Source organism: Schistocerca nitens, chromosome 8 (assembly GCF_023898315.1).
Source record: "Schistocerca nitens isolate TAMUIC-IGC-003100 chromosome 8, iqSchNite1.1, whole genome shotgun sequence".
NCBI lineage: Eukaryota > Metazoa > Arthropoda > Insecta > Orthoptera > Acrididae > Schistocerca > Schistocerca nitens.
In genome coordinates, this window is record NC_064621.1 from 614318644 (window position 1) to 614341529 (window position 22886).

At 43.7% G+C, this 22886-nt stretch overlaps 1 protein-coding gene across 1 annotated transcript in view; it reads right to left on the reverse strand.

The window, feature by feature from the left end:
* Positions 1 to 14582: 14582 nt before the first annotated feature.
* The window catches only part of LOC126199694 (limbic system-associated membrane protein-like), a 146660-nt gene continuing 138356 nt past the window's right edge, over positions 14583 to 22886 (reverse strand). Inside the window, exons 2-3 of the mRNA XM_049936621.1 lie at positions 21053 to 21343; positions 14583 to 14734 (exon numbers count right to left, since the gene is read on the reverse strand). Of these exons, the coding sequence (XP_049792578.1) occupies positions 14583 to 14734; positions 21053 to 21343 (443 nt within the window). The remainder of the gene's footprint in view (positions 14735 to 21052; positions 21344 to 22886) is intronic.

Genomic DNA, 22886 nt, shown 5'->3' on the forward strand with positions numbered 1-22886 from the left:
CCCTGACCCCGCCAGGAATCGCACCCGGGAACCCGGGCGTGGGAATCGAGAACGCTACCGCACGACCACGAGATGCGGGCTTTCGCTCCCTGTATTTTACCCCTGCCACCTTTAGAATTTGAAAGAGAGTATTCCAGTCAACATTGTCAGAAGCTTTCTCTAAGTCTACAAATGCTCGAAACGTAGGTTTGCCTTTCCTTAATCTTTCTTCTAAGGTAAGTCGTAAGGTCAGTATTGCCTCACGTGTTCCAGTATTTCTACGGAATCCAAACTGATCTTCCCCGAGGTCGGCTTCTACTAGTTTTTCTATTCGTCTGCAAAGAATTGGTGTTAGTATTTTGCAGCTGTGGCTTATTAAACTGATAGTTCGGTAATTTTCACATCTTTCAACACCTGTTTTCTTTGGGATTGGAATTATTATATTCTTCTTGAAGTCTGAGGGTATTTCGCCTGTTTCATACATCTTGCTCACCAAATGGTAGAGATTTGTCAAGACTGGCTCTCCCAAGGCCGTCAGTAGTTCCAATGGAATGTTGTCTACTCCGGGGGCCTTGTTCCGACTCAGGTCTTTCAGTGCTCTGTCAAACTCTTCACGCAGTATTGTATTTCCCATTTCATCTTCATCTACATCCTCTTCCATCTCCATAATATTGTCCTCAAGTACATGGCCCTTGTATAGACCCTCTATGTACTCCTTCCACCTTTCTGCTTTCCCTTCTTTGCTTAGAACTGGGTTTCCATCTGAGCTCTTGTTGTTCATACGTGTGATTCTCTTATCTCCAAAGGTCTCTTTAATTTTCCTGTAGGCAGTATCTATCTTACCCCTAGTGAGATAAGCCTCTACATCCTTACATTTGTCCTCTAGCCACCCCTGCTTAGCCATTTGGCACTTCCTGTCGATATCATTTTTGAGACGTTTGTATTCCTTTTTGCCTGCTTCATTTACTGCATTTTTATATTTTCTCCTTTCTAACTCCGTCTACAGGCCGCAAGCGACCCATCGGGACCATCCGACCGCCGTATCATCCTCAGGTGAGGATGCGGATAGGAGGGGCATGGGGTCAGCACACCGCTCTCCCGGTCGTTATGACGGTTTTCTTTGACCGGAGCCGCTACTATTCGGTCGAGTAGCTCCTCAATTGGCATCACGAGGCTGAGTGCACCCCGAAAAATGGCAACAGCACGTGGCGGCGGGATGGTGACCCATCCAAGCGCCGGCCACGCCCGACAGCGCTTAACTTCGGTGATCTCACGGGAACCGGTGTATCCACTGTGGCAAGGCCGTTGCCATATTTTCTCCTTTCATCAATTAAATTCAATATTTCTTCTGTTGCCCAAGGATTTCTACTAGCCCTCGTCTTTTTACCCACTTGATCCTCTGCTGCCTTCACTACTTCATCCCTCAAAGCTACCCATTGTTCTTCTACTGTATTTCTTTCCCCCATTCCTGTCAATTGTTCCCTTATCCTCTCCCTGAAACTCTGTACAACCTCTGGTTCTTTCAGTTTATCCAGGTCCCATCTCCTTAAATTCCCACCTTTTTGCAGTTTCTTCAGTTTTAATCTACAGGTCATAACCAATAGATTGTGGTCAGCGTCCACATCTGCCCCTGGATATGTCTTACAATTTTATACCTGGTTGCTAAATCTCTGTCTTACCATTATATAATCTTCTGAACTAGAAGTCCCTAAAATGCTGATCGTTGCAGAAAGAATAATCCTCGAATGATACAGAAAGTCACTATACTTTGGACAGGCCCTAGCGTTCCGTAACCGGAAGGGTGACAGTCAACCGGCAAGATTACCAGGCAGCGGCCTAATAATGGACATTTTATACAAAAATTCGTCGTAGAAGTCGCTGTCAGTGTTTGCCGCTCTGAAAAGTTGTAATTATCCGTATAAATTTCAAAATATTCATGTGTGAGTCGTCCCCGAGCATCGTTAGACAGCAAGTTCGCTTGGAGCCATAGAAGTAATAGGTGTGCAGCATGAAAATTATTTATCTCGGTACCCCAGGAATAGTCATGGGTGCGGGAAGGTTCAAGTGGACCAACGTGGATTTCTACAGGCGCCGACACTGTCATGACAGCTGAGCAACATGACACCAACTTCAAAGTAACAGAGAAAAGACCCAAAGTAGACATGGATCCAGTCGATATTGTTGCATCAAAATCACCATTTCAAACCCTCTCAAAGGAATCAGACGACGACTGTAGCATCAATCAGAAAATCTTGAAAATTACAGGCGGACATTATCAAAGGTTCCAGCTACGTACGAAAATCACGGCAAAAAATGCGTGGTGCTGCAGAAAGTTATTGAGAATAATGGTACTGGCCCCTACATTATATACAGTGTGCAACACAATTAAAGACACATTTCCGAAACCCCGAAATTAGGAAGCACTGGTTTGAAATGTGACTGAAAGTTGCCTACAGCCTTCCTCTGTAATGGTGCAAGACCGTGGAAGCATCCTAAGTCATCCACGAGCTCTGCGACGCTTCAAACAGCAAGGTGTCCACACGAAAGGCAAAGCTCACAATTTCATGTGTGGTGTGAAGGTTGGGCTAATGAAGTCGCATTGGCACCAAATTTCATCACAATTCTGTCCTCTGCCACTGTGAACATGTGTCACTGTGGGAGGGTCATCACACCCACATTCCAACCCTTTTCTTGACGTCTATGCGATCGAAGTCCGAACCGCGCTGCCCAGCACTGATGAGTGGCTGAGGGGAGCGGGGTAGGGGGTGGGGAAGGTTATGGGGAAGAAGAGAGTACCAGGGAGGGAAGCGGGGTGCTCCTCTCATAAGACACTGAATTTCATACAAATCCTAAAATATTATCGGAAAACATACCATTCAGAGTTGCAATAGCTATCCGACATATGAGTGGTAATGAATTAAATATAATGTCAGTATACTGATTTCGAGAAGCAATAAGAAAACTGAAAAAGAGAAAATGACTGATTGAGAAGTACATCCGAAGATAATAATAGGTGACATTAATGGGTTCAAACAGATAAAAATGTGTCGATAAAATAGTTGTACAGATTGAAGACGAAAGTAACTTAATCACGCTAAATGGTGGTTTGCGTTTTAGGAAACTGAAGTAGATCAACTAGTGATAGATACTCAACACTTAACTTCACATGAAAAGTTAGAGAAAACCGTATGTGTGGTACGATCTGCTCATTGTTCTCAGACGTAAGGCAGAAGCGGCATACAGTGTTAACTAGTCACACTGTAAGAGGAACAACAGGAAAGAAGAATGACGTAAGTACACGACCAAATCAGCTTTGAAAGAACACCTATTTTCAGAATGTGCAGAAACAAGAACGGAATAGAATATTATAGCTTGTATTTAAGAAGTCACAACCATCACTATTATAAGAAATTTAGTTTTTGTTCCCAGAAATGGAATTATGTACCCTATATGTGAGATGACAATTAAAATCATGGAGTCTGTCCTAAAATTTTACCGAAGGCACGATCTCAAGAAAATTGTATAAACTATAATACATTGCAGAAGAAAACTGAGCTAATGTACGGAGAAAATGAGAAATGCGCAAGGATACACTCCTGTTAATTTCTTTTATTAAAGGCGCAGTAAATACAAAGACTTGGCTAAGGATTATGCCAAAATGTAGAGCTTTTGTTCAAAGCAATTAATGGACAAGATTCTGAGGTGTTTGGCACCACATTCAATCGTTCATATCCTTCATAAGTCATCCGAAGGGAACGAACATTATATGAACAGTTATTTTACAGCAGAAAGAATCAAGACGTCACTATAATCAGTACGTATGGGAATGCAATGCCGCTGAAGCAAGCGTGACTTTGGCCGAGGTAGATGCAGCGCAAAGAAAAATTAAGGAAAAGTTGGGAGAAAAGAAAGACAACTGTATGGATATGAAGAGCTGGGACTGGAAGACAGAACTAACAATACTCACAAAAAAGATACCAGTATGGGGTATGGAATACATCTATGGGCTGTGTTCAGTAAAGAAACTCGAAAACATTGCTATACAAAGATGGAGTAGAAAAATGTGATGAGGAGGATTTTATATCGTGAGAATAATTTGACAGAGAACTTAAAGATCAGAGTAAAAACAAGACACCTGACAATATACCCTCAGAAAAATAGCTTCTCACAATATCTGAGTATGTTAAAACTATTTCATCTGGAATGCAAAATTTACGAGGCAGGCTAAAGAGCGTTGGACTTACAGAAAGATGCAATAATGCCAGTACTGATGAGGCCAGTATTCGTAAGCGTAACTAGTACTGAACAGTCAGTTAGTTAAATACCGGAGGACAATATTAACACAGATTATCTACTGAATAATGGGACGAATAAGAGAATATGACCAGAGAATAGATCATTCACCAGTCCTGTGAAATGTAGAAAAAGGTAGGGAAGTATTGAGCCTATAGTATATCTTTGAAGACCGTTCAACGGAAGCTAAACTCATATTCAAAACTTTTGTAGTTTTAGAGAAACATTTTGTCACTTTAGACTTAAGTGCGCTCCTGAGAGTTCTGTAGTTGTCAGGAAGAAATACCAGAGAGCAAAAAGCTTCCTAATGACTGAATAGAAACCAGACTGCAGTTGTAGGAGCTGAATGTTATGAAACGGAAATAGAGCCTGAAAAGGGTTTGAGACTGGATTGTAGCCTATCCTCGGTGTTATTTCATCCGTGCATTGAGTAGGGGGTGAAATAAACCAAGGGGATAGTCTGAAATGAAATTTAAGGTTATGGAGATGAAATCAAAACTTTAAAGTTTGACATGACGTTGTAATTATCTGAAAGGCACCACAGTACTACGAAAGCCAGTTATATGAAATTGACGGTGTCTTCAAAACAGCTTATACGATGAATAACAGGAAATTCGACACAAGGATAATACAACATTTTGTAATTAATTAAGGTGATGCCGAGGGAATAACATGAGATAACGAGACATTGAATGTGGTAGAAGAGTAGATAAGTATTGTTGTGTGGGGAACAAAATAACTGATGGTGGCAGAATTAGAGAGAATGTAAAACGCAGATTTGCAATAGCAGCTGTCATAGAAAGAGAAGTATGTCATCATTTAATACGATATTTTGGTAAAAATATGCTTGCTGCCCTATGCGCAGGTGAACCACTGACAATAAGCAATACAGACCGTTTTACGTATTGTTCTGCAAATGAATGCTCAAGTCTAGATGGGTAGACTGGGTAACTAATGATAAGGTACGGAATACAATCAGGAAGAAAATAAATTGATGTCGTAACTTGACTAAAAGCGGGTATCGTTTGGTAGGACACTTCCAGCGTGATAAAGCTTTAGTCGACTTCTTAACGGTGGGAATTGTGTGGGGAAAGTTGACAGGGTAAAATATGTAAAGAAATACTCGAGCAGTGGGTTGACTGCAGTAAACAGATTCAGTAGGATGTAGGCTGCGATGGGTATGAAGAGATGACAAGATCTCTACAGAATCGACTGGCTTGTGGACCTGCCTCAAACAAGTCGTCCGACTGAACCCTGTCCCCACCGATCGCTCCCCACCTCCCCACCCCTCACCCCCATCCCCACCGCTACATCAACAACAACGACGACTATGTCATGCACGTGAGAAGGTCTCATTAGCCAGACCGGCTGTCAAACTGCAGAAACAAAGTCTTCGTGGTATTGTCGTGAGAAATGTGTCACTCACATTGACATAGATCTCTAATACCAAAAAGAAGAAATGTTTGTAAGATTTTGATGATAATCAAAGGACTACCGTAGGTTGACTCCTGCGTCCTCTACTGTGTATTTCCACTGGAACTACACTCCTGGAAATGGAAAAAAGAACACATTGACACCGGTGTGTCAGACCCACCATACTTGCTCCGGACACTGCGAGAGGGCTGTACAAGCAATGATCACACGCACGGCACAGCGGACACACCAGGACCCGCGGTGTTGGCCGTCGAATGGCGCTAGCTGCGCAGCATTTGTGCACCGCCGCCGTCAGTGTCAGCCAGTTTGCCGTGGCATACGGAGCTCCATCGCAGTCTTTAACACTGGTAGCATGCCGCGACAGCGTGGAGGTGAACCGTATGTGCAGTTGACGGACTTTGAGCGAGGGCGTATAGTGGGCATGCGGGAGGCCGGGTGGACGTACCGCCGAATTGCTCAACACGTGGGGCGTGAGGTCTCCACAGTACATCGATGTTGTCGCCAGTGGTCGGCGGAAGGTGCACGTGCCCGTCGACCTGGGAGTGGACCGCAGCGACGCACGGATGCACGCCAAGACCGTAGGATCCTACGCAGTGCCGTAGGGGACCGCACCGCCACTTCCCAGCAAATTAGGGACACTGTTGCTCCTGGGGTATCGGCGAGGACCATTCGCAACCGTCTCCATGAAGCTGGGCTACGGTCCCGCACACCGTTAGGCCGTCTTCCGCTCACGCCCCAACATCGTGCAGCCCGCCTCCAGTGGTTTCGCGACAGGCGTGAATGGAGGGACGAATGGAGACGTGTCGTCTTCAGCGATGAGAGTCGCTTCTGCCTTGGTGCCAATGATGGTCGTATGCGTGTTTGGCGCCGTGCAGGTGAGCGCCACAATCAGGACTGCATACGACCGAGGCACACAGGGCCAACACCCGGCATCATGGTGTGGGGAGCGATCTCCTACACTGGCCGTACACCACTGGTGATCGTCGAGGGGACACTGAATAGTGCACGGTACATCCAAACCGTCATCGAACCCATCGTTCTACCATTCCTAGACCGGCAAGGGAACTTGCTGTTCCAACAGGACAATGCAAGTCCGCATGTATCCCGTGCCACCCAACGTGCTCTAGAAGGTGTAAGTCAACTACCCTGGCCAGCAAGATCTCCGGATCTGTCCCCCATTGAGCATGTTTGGGACTGGATGAAGCGTCGTCTCACGCGGTCTGCACGTCCAGCACGAACGCTGGTCCAACTGAGGCGCCAGGTGGAAATGGCATGGCAAGCCGTTCCACAGGACTACATCCAGCATCTCTACGATCGTCTCCATGGGAGAATAGCAGCCTGCATTGCTGCGAAAGGTGGATATACACTGTACTAGTGCCGACATTGTGCATGCTCTGTTGCCTGTGTCTATGTGCCTGTGGTTCTGTCCGTGTGATCATGTGATGTATCTGACCCCAGGAATGTGTCAATAAAGTTTCCCCTTCCTGGGACAATGAATTCACGGTGTTCTTATTTCAATTTCCAGGAGTGTACATTATATTTTGTCACAAAGTATAACAGATTCCGGTGCACTGAAGACCTGCTATTTATTCAACGACTAGATAAATGTATGTGAAGAGAAGTATGTAAGGGGAAGAAACAAATCCACTGATCACTTCGAATATTAATTATCAGTGAGTCGGTGAATATTAGGACATACAAACTACCAGTGAAGACAGCAGTGATTATAAACTCCGATAGAAAGAACACATCACTAACGCTGTCACAAAGTACGTAAATTCCATCACTGTATTGCAAGAACTAATGGCAGGGAGCAGACGCATATATTGGACTAAGACCACACAGTGCTTTAACATGTACGTATACGGACTATACAGGGTGTTACAAAAAGGTACGGCCAAACTTTCAGGAAACATTCCTGACGCACAAATAAAGAAAAGATGTTATGTGGACATGTGTCCGGAAACGCTTAATTTCCATGTTAGAGCTCATTTTAGTTTCGTCAGTATGTGCTGTACTTCCTCGATTCACCGCCAGTTGGCCCAATTGAAGGAAGGTAATGTTGACTTCGGTGCTTGTGTTGACACGCGACTCATTGCTTTACAGTACTAGCATCAAGCACATCAGTACGTAGCATCAACAGGTTAGTGTTCATCACGAACATGGTTTTGCAGTCAGTGCAATGTTTACAAGTGCGGAGTTGGCAGATGCCCATTTGATGAATGGATGAGCACGGGGCAACAGCCGTGGCGTGGTACATTTGCATCGAGACAGATTTCCAGAACGAAGGTGTCCCGACAGGAAGACGTCCGAAGCAAATGATCGGCGTCTTAGGGAGCACAGAATATTCCATCCTATGACTCGCGACTGGGGAAGACCTAGAACGACGAGGACAACTGCAATGGACGAGGCAACTCTTCGTGCTGTTGACGATAACCCTAATGTCAGCGTCAGAGAAGTTGCTGCTGTACAAGGTAACGTTGACCACGTCACTGTATGGAGAGTGCTACGGGAGAACCAGTTGTTTCCGTACCATGTACAGAGTGTGCAGGCACTATCAGCAGCTGATTGGCCTCCACAAATGTGTCAATCCTCATTTCAGTGCAAATGTTCTCTTTACGGATGAGGCTTCATTCCAACGTGATCAAATTGTAAATTTTCACAATCAACATGTGTGGGCTGACGAGAATCCGCACGCAATTGTGCAATCGCGTCAGCACCACAGATTTTCTGTGAACGTTTGGGCAGGCATTGTTGGTGATGTCTTGACTGGGCCCCATGTTCTTCCACCTACACTCAGTGGAGCACGTTATCATGATTTCGTACGGGATACTCTACCTGTGCTGCTAGAACATGTGCCTTTACAAGTCCGACACAACATGTGGTTCATGCACGATGGAGCTCCTGCACATTTCAGTCGAAGTGTTCGTACGCTTCTCAACAACAGATTCGGTCACCGATGGATTGGTGGAGTCGGACCAATTCCATGGCCTCCACGCTCTCCGGACCGCAACCCTCTTGACTTTCATTTATGGGGGCATTTGAAAGCTCTTGCCTACGCAACTCCGGTACCAAATGTAGAGACTCTTCGTGCTCGTATTGTTGACGGCTGTGATACAATACGCCATTCTCCAGGGCAGCATCAGCGCATCAGGAATTCCATGCGACGGAGGGTGGATGCATGTATCCTCGTTAACGGAGGACATTTTGAACATTTCCTGTAACAAAGTGTTTGAAGTCACGCTGGTACGTTCTGTTGCTGTGTGTTTCCATTCCATGATTAATGTGATTTGAAGAGAAGTAATAAAATGAGCTCTAACATGGAAAGTAAGCGTTTCCGAAAACATGTCCACATAACATATTTTCTTTCTTTGTGTGTGAGGAATGTTTCTTGAAAGTTTGGCCCTACCTTTTTGTAACACCCCGTATCTGTGTCGTTTTGCTGTAGCTCCAGACGCTACTCAGAGTGTGTCTCATTTCAGTGAAGTCCACTCCATATGAAGCTCTCACAGATAAAAATGTTCAAATGTTCGTGAATTCCTAAGGGACCAAACTGCTGAGGTCATCGGTCGCTAGACTTACACTCCACTTAAACTAACTTCAACTGTGATAAGAACAACACAGACGCACGTCCGAGGGAGGACTCGAACTTCGGCGGGAGGGACCCCGCAATCCGTGACATGGCGCCTTAGACCGCGTGACCACTCCGTGCAGTCTCTCTTAGTTGTTGCAGTGAGACATACTGGCGTCATTATCACAAAAATGTAATTACAAAATTTTTAGTAAAGGGTTTGCTATTCGTGAAGGATCGGATGCTGCTAGAGATTAATACTGGACTGAAGCTGTAATAAAAGTCTGATCATCCACAGCGTGGAAGACACGGTTAACAGAACACTTAACGTAAAAGAGCAGATCCATCTTCTTTTCCATCTCATACGAATATGACTAACGAAGTACATATATAATGTCAACCTCCACAACCGAAGAGTCTGGGAACTTGTGTTGTATCGGTTTCGTGTATTCCCTCGGACTGCTGCTAGTAATGAGCTGTATTCATCGTCCCTATGGCTGCCCGTGCACCTCGTCAGATTTCGCGTAAGACGCTGTTAAGCAGTATTCTGTTGTAAGTTGATCGGTACGGGCGTGCAGTCCAGTGAGCCATTCCAAGTTGTAGTTGAAGGACCACTGAAAACCACACTTACCACCAAGTCTCGCCATTCTTCTGCCGCACCCATCAGCCGCTGAGGCAGGAAAAGGAAGCTAAGGAACTATGTAAAGAAACAATGCACTGTACAGCCACCGCTTCTGACCTGCATAAGAGTCTACCTATGTCTTAAATAATTTTATACACCCATACTAAATGCTCATATAGTTGTCGTGTCTCCCAGATGTAGGTATGTCGTTTAATCTGGAAGTACCTTGGTTAAAATGACAAAATTATGTGTAGTGCGCAGTTGGCTGTTTCAGACGGTTACGTCTTCTTTCTGACCTGATTATACATATTGGCCTTAAAGAATCCCGGACCTAACGCTCCTAATATCTGGTATGAACACCTATTAACGTAATTTGCATTGTAATTAAATAGATAATATACTTAAAATTTATATGTAGTCTCACAAAGAGCCACTCTTCATATCATGATTAAAAGATTTTATTGCCTATTTTATCGTTTCACAGACGGTGTTTTGCCTAGTACGTTAGGTTTGTAGGCAAAGATGTAAGGAATTCGACTCCTAAAGCAAAGGCAGCACACATTTCCACACATTGTGTGTGAGTGTAATTCACCAGCAATACCAAATTAGGTCGCGACACTGTGCTCTGTTAGCATGGTACCTACACTTTAAACTGAGTGTAGAAATGTTTCTCAGCCTTTGCTTTAGTTATTGCAAGTCATAGCGCTTAAATACTGTTGACAGTCTTATTAAGAAGAAATGTGTTTCGCTTTATTTTAAAACATATTTAGTGCTCAGTGTAACGGTATGGTGTTTTGTTGCAATATTGTTTGCTGGGATCATGAATAGTTGTCATGCTTTAACTTACTTCTGAAAGTAGCCTTAATTATCTTCGTCCTTCACAGTTTTCTTGTACTTACTTTGTTCTGCCTGTTCCTCAACACGTATGTGATAGATTTTATCACACAGCACTTCCAGTAACAGTAAATGTATTGACATTCTTGTACTGTGAAAAACTACTGCCATCCATCCAATCGTGTACTTTTACTTGCTACTGTGAGATTCATTCGTCTTTTGTTTGTTTTGCCAATAGTAGGAGTGGCTGCTATTTCTCTCTACCTGTGTGTGTGTGTGTGTGTGTGTGTGTGTGTGTGTGTGTGTGTATGTGTGTGTGTTTACATTTTTCGACAGGCGTAAATGTTGAAGGGAGCTTTCAATATCGCCGATATGTGTCAGAAATAATAAATCATGTAGTCATATTCTTCATACCAGGTAGCAAATGGCATATTCTCGGACGATAATGCACGAGCACAGTGCAAGTCGCACCACAAATGCCTTGGGGAGTGAACAGATCTTTGAATGAGATGCCTGTCACCCTGATTTGTTACCTGCAAAGCATCTGTCCGATGCGGCAGGAAGTGTCTACTTTCATACCAGCCTCAAACCATCATGTATTTCAGGTATGATGAGAAATTTCTCAATTTGGAGTTCAAGGCACAACAAAAAGTGTCTATTCTTAACAATAACGGATCACATTTTATAATGATGTTCATGATGATAGATTCAATTCCATACTAATTTAAAGAATTAAATAGCCTTCATGTGCTAAGCGTCTCCACAGAGCTTGATAAATATTGTAGGGATGCTCCATGCTTTAATAATTTCAGTTTTCATCTCTGTAAGAGTTACTTGGCATTGAGCCATGAAACTGCTAATCATATCAGAAACACTCAGTTTGAAGCAGACTGAAATATATCCCGCTTGTAGTATTAATAAGTGTGATGGTTTATCTCATGTCTGACATCAAATGCGCTGAGACCTAGAGTGACATTCGAACTTTCTACAAATACTCTTCTTTTATGATTTGTCTCATTGCAGTATGAGCCTCTGTGATGGATGATCTTCTATAGAGGGAAGTGTTCTCATCCACAATCAGTTACTCACGTCCTACTTTATACTCCACTGAGTTGTGCTCTTGCGCATTCCATAACGTTCGACAAATGAATCATGTGGCACAAACCGTTCCAGCACTGTCTAATGGACGTCTCTCTGTTGCAGTGGACGGCGCTATCCTTTCTTGTTAAGGGATGGGTATCTGGTACAAGAGAAAAATACATTAATTTCTATGTTTTTATACGAAAATTGTTTATTTTATATTCACGGTAACTACGGTACAAGATGAAGAAACTATATAATGGTGAAACCAAATATTTCTTATGCATGAAATGTACAGAAGGAGCTACATAAGCGAATAAAAGAACCACGATGAATATCAACATACTTTCATCCGACTCAAGGCTGACAGACCATTGAATTCACCATCGGGGAAATGATATGCAGGGTAACGGACAGAGAATAATTGCTAAAAGATTTAAACACCTAACAGAGTGTAAGCACTGCTAGAGCTAAGCTCTGATAGAGAGAAGAGGTGGACTTCCTTTTCTGGAACTGACGTTTCCATGTTATTAGCTGCACGCTTGCACTATAGTGCGTAGAGTGTTTCTACAGAATGTAAGAACATTGGCAGCTTTACCGTACTGATTTATATTACGCGAAACGTAAAAATAACTCCAAACATTGTAAATACGGAATAAGATCTTTGGAAGAAGAAAACATCTTCATTGTTAAATACCTCTCTCAGGAGAGAAAAAGTTCCTCATTGTCATTATCATCCACAACAGAAGCAGCCAATGAAATGAGGTCCACTTTCAATGCTACACACCTGTCAGCTTTGATTCTGAAATGTAGGTTGATTATTAACTTAACATCTTTTCTGAGAGATAAACGAAAAATTGTCCTGTATGTGTTTGGGGTGTAAACATGTGTGTGTGTATTTATTGTTGTCAAGCCACATAGTAGGAAAGCAAAGAATTACAAGTTTCTACAAAAAGGAAAGAGTGAACTATTCAGCAAGCACAAACCCGAATGACTTGAAAATGAAACATTCATTCGACAAAGTACAGAACACATTTCGCACCTACGAGTAATCCAGTAAACTTATGAAGCGCCAACTGCCTCGTGAGCAGGTGTTAAACACATCGTTGCACACTTCTTTTATTGTCCACATTTTCATTTCAGAAAAATAAACTGATCTACGATTGTATCTGTCGTCACAATGAAAAATACAGCCACCTGACTTTCTACGTACATCCGTTACTGAGGGATCCAAGCGAGACGATAAGCACAGATACGTGTCTACAGGCCGCTAATACGACCGATTTGTGCCTCACTCTGGACGCCCTCTGGCAATGTTTCTAGACCTAACACGTTATAGTTTTGCATGATTAATGAGGTCTTTATCTTACTTTACATTTCAGTTCTCTTTACAGTTGCACGCATTTAACAACTCTATTGCCACTCTGCAACTGTATCTCACCCCAACGAGTCAAGAGAAAAGTTTCTAATTGTGTCGCAATATCCATGCATCGAAATCATCGAGGGATACAGATATAACATGAGAGGGACCGTTCTCCTACTCTCTTAATCAGTGAGAATGACAATAACTGCCAAATGTTCTTGTTAGTTTGTTCAAGTATTAGTGTAGTTCTGGTTCTCGGATTCAAGTAAAACCTGACAGATATATGTAGGTACAGTGCGAACATTTCCACGAAATGTGAAAATAGCATATGGTCGTTTCGACAGTAATACCGTGATCTTCATCTACATCTAACAAATATCCACTTTTCAACAGAGATTTTGAATGTGCGTCTGGTATGTGTGGCAAGTCTCGCTTCTTGAAGAATTGCATCTCGAGTGCACTCGTTGTTCACACCCATGGCAACTGGTCTCAAAGATCCACTTTCTCCGTGTATAACCTGCTGAGGCAAGATTATTTAAAGTTTATTGAAGAAATAGAATTTCTACGTTGTGATATCTTATGATCTCAAACTTGATGATGTGTTTTCACGCCAAAGTCTTATGCCACTACAGTTTGAGAACTTTTTCGGTGTGTATAATCATACCAGCTGATGCTGCGTCACAGATTTCGTTGAAGCACTGTTAGGAAAGACTGTTGTGGGTGCAGCGCCCTTCTATGCCCCTTGCATTCACAGAAGATGCACTGTTGCTATTAATTAATTTATAGATGGAGAGATACACAGTGTTTGTGATACATGAAACATTTCGCTGTCGTTCCTTGGTGCAGTGTTAAGGAGTTCTTATTGGCGGAACTCGCACCTCCATAGAATAGAACGAATTGAAGGAGTTCACTTTCCAATTTTTCATTCATTACTTAACGCAAGTTTCATATGGACGAGATGATCTAACAATAGACCTCCAAGAACTGAAGAAGATTTTGAAGTGTCCGTACGTATTGTAGTACAGCCGTGCCAATAGCCAATGCAGTTCTGTTAGTGCTGTTTATTATAGAATGTGAAATGGAAATGGAAACTGTCACTGACTATAAAATGCTGAAACAAACTCAGTCCACGTTAGTGGCATGACTCGTCACTAAGCACTGACCACTTTACACCTCTCACTACGTCGGTCTGTTCTCCGTAAGTCATTTATTGCATCTTGTTATTTTACAAGTTAGGTATATGACGGCGAAACCACTGTAATTATAACTAACGTCCACTCCTGGATTCTGAACAGTTAGAGCAGCCCACTGCACCCCGCGTGCTGTCGCTCTCACTGTGTCGAGGCAGCCGCAGCTTCTGCGTCCGCCAGCTGCTTAAGGCACTGTCTGGCTGCGGGCGGAGCGCATCACCTGCCGCCAGGGCCGAGTGGCGCGCGCCCCACCACCGCCAGCACGAGGGCCGCCAGAAGCAGCGAGTGCAGCGCGCTCGCAGCAGCCGCCGCAGCCGCCGCCCCGCCGCTACTGCTGTTGCCGTGCTGCATGGCCGCTGGGTGTTCCCCTGCATACACATAAGTCAGTTAGTGACACATCCAAAGTCAGTGGCGCACATATGTAAAAGCGACGTCAAGGGTGCTCGCAGCAGCTGCTGCAGCTGCTCTGCCACTGGTGCTGCTGTTGCTGTACTGCACGGCCACCGGGTGTTCACTTGTGCACAAGAATGTCGGGTACTAGGACATCCAAAGGTAATGGTGGCCATCTGTAACAGTGGTCACTAGGCGGCTCACAGCAGCCAGTGCAGCTACTCCACCGCCACTGCTCCATTGCCATGCTGCGTGGTCAACATTCGAAGACATGTAAAAGCGGCGTCAAGGGGGCTCGCAGCAGCTGCTGTAGTGTACTGCATGGCCACCGGGTGTTCGCTTGTGCACAAGAATGTCGGGTACTAGGACATCCAAAGGTAATGGTGGCCATCTGTAACAGTGGTCACTAGGCGGCTCACAGCAGCCAGTGCAGCTACTCCACCGCCACTGCTGCATTGCCATGCAGCGTGGTCAACATTCGAAGACATGTAAAAGCGGCGTCAAGGGGGCTCGCAGCAGCTGCTGTAGTGTACTGCATGGCCACCGGGTGTTCGCTTGTGCACAAGAATGTCGGGTACTAGGACATCCAAAGGTAATGGTGGCCATCTGTAACAGTGGTCACTAGGCGGCTCACACCAGCCACTGCAGCTACTCCACCGCCACTGCTGCGTTGCCATGCTGCATGGTCGACATTCAAAGACATATGTAAAAGCGACGTCAAGGGGGCTCGCAGCAGCTGCTGCAGCCGCTCTGCCACTGCTGCTGCAGTTGCTGTACTGCATGGCCACCGGGTGTTCGCTTGTGCACAAGACTGTCAGGTACTAGGACATATGAAGGTAATGGTGGCCATCTCTAACAGTGGTCACTAGGTAGCTCACAGCAGCCGCTGAAGCTACACCTCCGCCACTGCAGCATTGCCATACTGTGTAGTCGACATTCAAAGACATATGTAAAAGCGATGTCAAGGGTGCTCGCAGCAGCTGCTGCAGCTGCTCTGCCACTGCTGCTGCTGTTGCTTTACTGCACAGCCACCGGGTGTTCGCTTGTGCACAAGAATGTCAGGTACTAGGACATCCAAAGGTAATGGTGGCCATTTGTAACAGTGGTCACTAGGCGGCTCACACCAGCCACTGCAGCTACTCCACCGCCACTGCTGCGTTGCCATGCTGTGTGGTCGACAGGTGTTCCCCAGCAGGCAATAATGTCTCCTACTGAGACGCCCAAAGACAGTGGTACCCATCTGTAAGAGCAATGACAAGGAAGCTCATATGAACTGTTGCAGCTGGTGCCTGGAACATAATGCTCCTACCTTACTGCAGACATTTGAGTGCTACCCTGCACACAAAAATGTTAATTAATAAGACATTCATCGCCAGTGGGGCTCAACTGTAACAGTAACAACAGGGCTTACAGAAACTGGTGAAGCTGTTACCTCAATGACACTGCTCCTCTCTTAGTCCATGACAGCTTAGTGTTCTCCTACACACACACACACACACAAAGGCCTGTTAGTGAGATATCCAAAATCAATGGTGCCCATATGTAACAGCAATGACATGCAGGCTTGAAGGAACTGTTTCAGGTGGTACCTCAACGATACTGCTGCTCCATTACTGCATGACAAGTGGATGCTCCACTGCATGCACAAATGTCAGATACAATTATCATAACTGGATGGTCCATGTTTTGTGTAAAAGCATTCTGGGATAGTGAGTCTGCCTTGATGGAAAACGCTTTTGGTGTAGCTTCTTCCTCAACTGGTTTCAGAGACAACATTTCCATCATCAACCCATCAGTGATGCGGTTATCTCCAATGAAACTAGTTTGCGCAACAAATTAAAAAAAAAGATCTTGCAGCAAGACAGACCAACAATCCTATAATGTCAGATACTGAGATTTACAAAGACAATGGTGCCCCTCTGTAAAAGTAACAACAACAACGCTTATAGTAATTATTGCAGCTACTGCCTCAGTGACAATACTCCTCCCTTACTGCAGACATTTGGGTGCTACCCTGCACACAAAAATGTTTATTACTGAGACATTCAAAGACAGTGGGGCTCAACTGTAACAGCAAGAAGAGGGCTTACAGAAACGGATGAAGCTGTTACCTCAATGATACTGCTCATCCCTTACTATATGACAGCTGAGTTTTCCCCTACACACACACATACACACACACACACACACACACACATACACACACACATAAAGGCCTGTTAATGAGATATCCAAAATCAGTGGTGCCCATATGTAACAGCAATGACAAGCAGGCTTGAGGGAACTGTTTCAGCTGGTGCCTCAGGGAGACTACTGCTCCATTACTGCATGACAGGTGGATGCTACACGGCATGCACAAATGTAGGTTACAATTATTGTAACCGCTGCTCCATGATTTGTATAAAAGCATTCTGGGATAGTGGGTCTGCCTTGATACAAAACACTTTTGTTTTAGTTTCTTCCTCAACTAGTTTCAGAGACAACATTTCCATCATCAAACCATCCGTCTTGGGGATATCGTGAACGAAACTAATTTGGGGAACAAATTAAAACAAAAATTCTTGCAGGAAGACAGACCTACAATCCTATATCGTCAGATACTGAGACATGCCAAGACAATTGTGCCCCTCTGTAAGAGTAACAACAACAAGGTTTATAATAATGATTCCAGCTACTGCCTCAGTGACACTGCTTCTCCCTTAGCGCATGACAGCTTGATGTTCTACTCCACACGTCAGCAAGTGAGTTATGCAGGAGACAGACGTGTCAATCTGTAACAGTGACGACAAGGAGTACTGCAGCAACTACTTCAGCAATTACCTGCACTATACTACTGCTGCCTCGCTGAACATTTTTGTGCTCCCCTATACACACGAAGATCTGTTAATGAGATATTTAAATAGAGTGCAGCCTGTCTGTAGCAGTGATCACTGGGACACTGACAGCAGCTACTGCAGCTGCTGTACCGCTACTGTTGCTCTTTCTGTGCTGCATAGCTGATGGGTACTGCAGTGCACATCAAATGGCAGCTGCGGAGACATCCAAAAATGAGTTGACCGTCTGTTACAGTGTCCACAGAGGCACTCCACAGCTTCCTCTGCCTCTGTGCTATACCTGCTTCCGTGCTGCATAGCAACTGGGTGCTTACTTACATATAGATAAACGCTAGTCACCGAGACATCCCGTGTACACACAAATGGCAGCAGCTGAGACATCTACAAACGGTGCTCACAATTTCTGTACCCATGTTGCATAGCTGATGAGTATTCCTGTGCATTTACATGACAGCTACAAAGATATACAAAGCATTGCAGCCCATCTATTACAGTGACAACAAGGGCGCTCTGCAGTTTCTTCTGTCCCACTTTTACAGTTGTTGCCGTTCTGCATAGCAGCTGCTTGTTCACCTACACAGACAAACGCCAGTTGCTGACACATCCAGATAGTGATGTAGTGTCCATGGCATCGACAACTTGGGTGCCGCCAATACAATCACTACTGCCTACTGCTTCTGCTGTCGTGCTGTATTGCTTCCAGGCTACACACAAAAGTCTGTAGCTGAAGTGTCCAAAAAGAGCACTGCCCATCTCCAAAAATGACACTTGATGTCACCTCGATAGCACTTCAACTCGAGTGTTATCCTACAAACATAGTTTGACTTTGCTGTGATATGAGGCAATTGCTACTTTCTGCTGACGCCACTTACCGACCTGTAGAGAATATTATGACCACGATAAACAACTAGTTGCATAAATACGGTCTACCTCCAATAACACAGATCTTCCTTTAGTCTACAAAAATCAATTCAATGCATTAAACTTAACATAGGTAATACAATGAAATCAATAAAAAATTAAATGTCAGTGATTTTTTATAATCATACATCTAACAGAAAATCCTGTGATGTCAAAAATTAAAATATGGAAGAGACAGTTGGTAATAATGAGGAATGGAAATGATATAAAATTCATTTAGGTGATAACCAAGAGCTCTTAACTTTTCTTAACGAATGTCATCAATAGAAAAAGCTGCTGGTAAAATAAAGAACGTTATTAAGTACCAGTTCCATGATACAGATCACCACCTGTTAAACATAAAGACAAACCAATTTATATAGCAAAAGTTATTCTACAAACTCCTGAATATCACGTGAACTGCTTAGTTACTTCGTTACTTTATTTACTTTTCTTGTACTACAAAGCCATTTGCCGCTCTCCACTATGATATATTCACAGAAAGCTCACAGAGAGAGAAATAAAAGTATATGTACAGCAGCCATATCGTCGCAAGTCAGGGGTCATCTGAATAAAGAATTAACAATGCTATGATATGCAGATGGATTGTAACTGCCATTACTGTTGCGCTCGTGAAGCTGCATCACAAACAAATGCATGTGAATACCAGATACTGAGCAAACCAAATAGAGTGTAAAAGATCTGAAGCAACCAATGCTGCAATGTTGCAGCACTGCCAGGTGCTCTTCTTCACACGAAATCAAGATCTGCTAATACACTTAAGGACACATTGTACTTTTCTGGCTCAATATTATATAAAAATCAACACCTATTTCTTTCACGCACTGTTTATAGTGTATATGCTTTACCGATTTTTTGTTGGTATCAGGTAATGCAGCATTCCTTTTAGCTTGCTCCTTTGCTAACTTGAAGAGCGAATCTTTCAGCTTCAAGTACCCATTGTCCGTCACATGCAAGCAATTGATTTTCCATATTAGAGCCACATTTTATGCCTAAATTTCTCAGGACTTCCAGCCTTCCTATCACTCCACGATTGAAACATATCGATGCGTCTAGTACACCACCTTTAATCTATTCAGTCCTACAAAAACATTCTTGGGCAATCTTTCTCGAGTACAGTGATTTCATTTGTATTCTGAATACCAAATGAAGACATTTACTAAGCAAAACAGGGTCACTCAGGTCTCTAAAAATTGGTTATATTTTTTAAATAGATTGATCCCAATTACTGAGGAATTAATTGGTGACTACCAATGCCGTTTCCGCAGAAATAGACCCACATTAGTTAATCTTTTATCTCTAAGTCAGATAACTGAAAAGGCATGGGAATTCAATGTAGATGTAAAAAGATTATTTTTAGATTGAAAAAAGGCCTATGATAGCATACAGCGACAGACACTTCTAAATATAATGAGGGAATTTGAAATACCACAAAACCTAATCACTGTAATTAAAGTATATACAAAAGAAATTTTATGTGGTGTCAATAGAGCTGTAGAACAAACAGAAAGTTTTAAGATGTTCACTGGACTGAGACAAGGCGACGCCTTTCACGTATTTTATGTAACCTCGTCTTAGAGACGATCGATAGAGAATTTAGTAAAACTAACCCACTAGGGATCCAAATGCAGGAGATGAACATTACTAGACTTGCTTAGGCAGATGATGTAGCATTAATAAGTAGTTTCACAAAAGAATTAATCAAAATGATGCAAAGTTATTACAAAATTGCTGAGAAAGCAGGATTATATGTTAATGAAGAAAAGACAGTATATCTGGTCATAAGTAAGAAAACCCAAAGAGATGCATCTTTGTAGTTGGCTTCACTTTCAAAACAGTTAACCGCTTAAAGTACTTAGAGACTCTGTTTAGTAACAATAATGGAATGGATAGAGAAGTAGATGCCCGTCTAGCGACAGTGAAGAAAACACTCTTTAGTTTAGTCAAAATCTTAGATAAAAATCACTTAGTACTAACTCCAAACCCTTGTTGTATCAGTCGACCATCATACCGGTAACATTATACGAATGTGAAGCATAAATATTTAGAAAGAAAGATGAAGAACAGCTGTTAATATTTGAAAAAATGTACTGAGGGAAATTTTTGGTCCTGTATATCATGAAGATAACAAAGGAATGGAGGATAAGAAAAAATGAAGAATTAAGGGAGCTGTACAAACGTCGTAACATCGTAGATCTGCTAAAAAGGGGAAGGTTGAACTGGGCAGGTCATATAGCAGACTACCTGATAGCATTCAAAAGGACAATAGGTCCTAAGATGACCATGAACACTGAATGGACAAACAATGCACTTAACAGAAGGGAATGGAAGAGGCTTTTAGAGCAGGCGTATGGTCAAGAAAGTCCTTGGCACTAGTAAGTAAAAAATGAATAATAGGGATGGGAGTGAATGGTGAAGATGGTTAGTGAGCTTGTGGAGACAGTTACTGACGCAGGGGAGCACTGTGCAGCACTGCCCAGGACTCGGTGCTACAGGGGTGTGTCTCCGCAGCGGAGGAACCTAGCCTACGTGCGCACTTACCGTTGAGCACGTGCACGAAGACGGAGGCGGAGTCCGAGGAGGAGGGGCTGCAGGTGTAGTTGCCCGAGTCGTGCGGACCGGCGCGGGCGATGACGAGCCGCGAGGTGCGCGTCTGCTTCTCGGTGACGACGCTGATGCCGCCACGCTGCGAGTAGTTGATGACCTGCCCGCCCTGGTACCAGTAGATGAACGACGGCGGCTCCGGCGTCTCCAGCACCACGCACGTCAGGTTGATGTCCGAGCCGCTGCGGATGTACAGCTCCGAGTTGCCCAGGATCTTCGCCTTGGACACTGCAACACGCCGAGCACATACAGCTGTACTAGCAGGGGCACAGGCCGGCGCCGGCGCAGCGCGCCCCCTACCTGCCACAGCACTGAGTCTCCGACGCTCTTCACTTGTCTACTGGACGGAGGCACTTAACCCTAGCAATACCGACGCACGTTCCATAACTTATACTACAAGGGCGGGGGTTCCTTTATGCCAATCAGAAGAAAACTACAAAAAATAAGTAAACTGTTGTTAACTTTTGTTAACAACACACTTTCCTGATGGTTACTGATCTATAAGCAAAAATATCTTTCAGCACATTACACATTGCATTAGAACTACTGGCAGCCTTGGGAGAGCCAGTCCTGACAAAACTCTACCATCTGGTGAGCAAGATGTATGAGACAGGCGAAATTCCCTTAGAATTCAAGAAGAATATAATAATTCCAATCCCAAAGAAAGCAGAAGTGTTGACAGATGTGAAAATTACCAAACTATCAGTTTAATAAGTCACAGCTGCAAAACACTAACACGAATTCTTTACAGACGAATGGAAAAACTGGTAGAAGCCGACCTCGGGGAAGATCAGTTTGGATTCCGTAGAAATGTTGGAACACGTGAGGCAATACTGACCTTACGACTCATCTTAGAAGCTAGATTAAGGAAAGACAAACCTACGTTTCTAGCATCTGTAGACTGAGAGAAAGCTTTTGACAATGTTGACTGGAATACTCTCTTTCAAATTCTGAAGGTGGCAGGGGTAAAATACAGGGATCGGAAGGCTATTTACAATTTGTACAGAAAGCAGATGGAAGTTATAGGAGTCGAGGGACATGAACGGGAAGCAGAGGTTGGGAAGGGAGTGAGACAGGGTTGTAGCCTCTCCCCGATGTTATTCAATCTGTATATTGAGCAAGCAGTGAGGGAAACAAAAGAAAAGTTTGGAGTAGGTATTAAAATCCATGGAGAAGAAAAAAAATTTTGAGGTTCGTCGATGACGTTGTAATTCTGTCAGAGACAGCAAAGGACTTCGAAGAGCAGTTGAACGGAATGGACAGTGTCTTGAAAGGAGGATATAAGATAAACATGAACAGAAGCAAAAGGAGGATAACGGAAAGTAGTCGAATTAAGTCGGGTGATGCTAAGGGAATTAGATTAGGAAATGAGACACGTAAAGTAGTAAAGGAGTTTTGCTATATTGGGGAGCAAAATAACTGATGATGATTGAAGTAGAAAAGATATAAAATGTAGATTAGCAATGGCAAGGAAAGCGTTTCTGAAGAAGAGAAATTTGTTAACATCGAGTATAGATTTCAATGTCAGGGAGTCGTTTCTGAACGTATTTGTATGGAGTGTAGCCATGTATGGAACTGAAACATGGACGATAAATAGTTTGGACAAGAAGAGAATAGAAGCTTTCGAAATGTGGTGCTACAGAAGAATGCTGAAGATTAGATGGGTAGATCACATAACTAATGAGGAGGTATTGAAGAGAATTCGGGAGAAGAGGAGTTTGTGGCACAACTTGACTAGAAAATGGGATCGGTTGGTAGGACATGTTCTGAG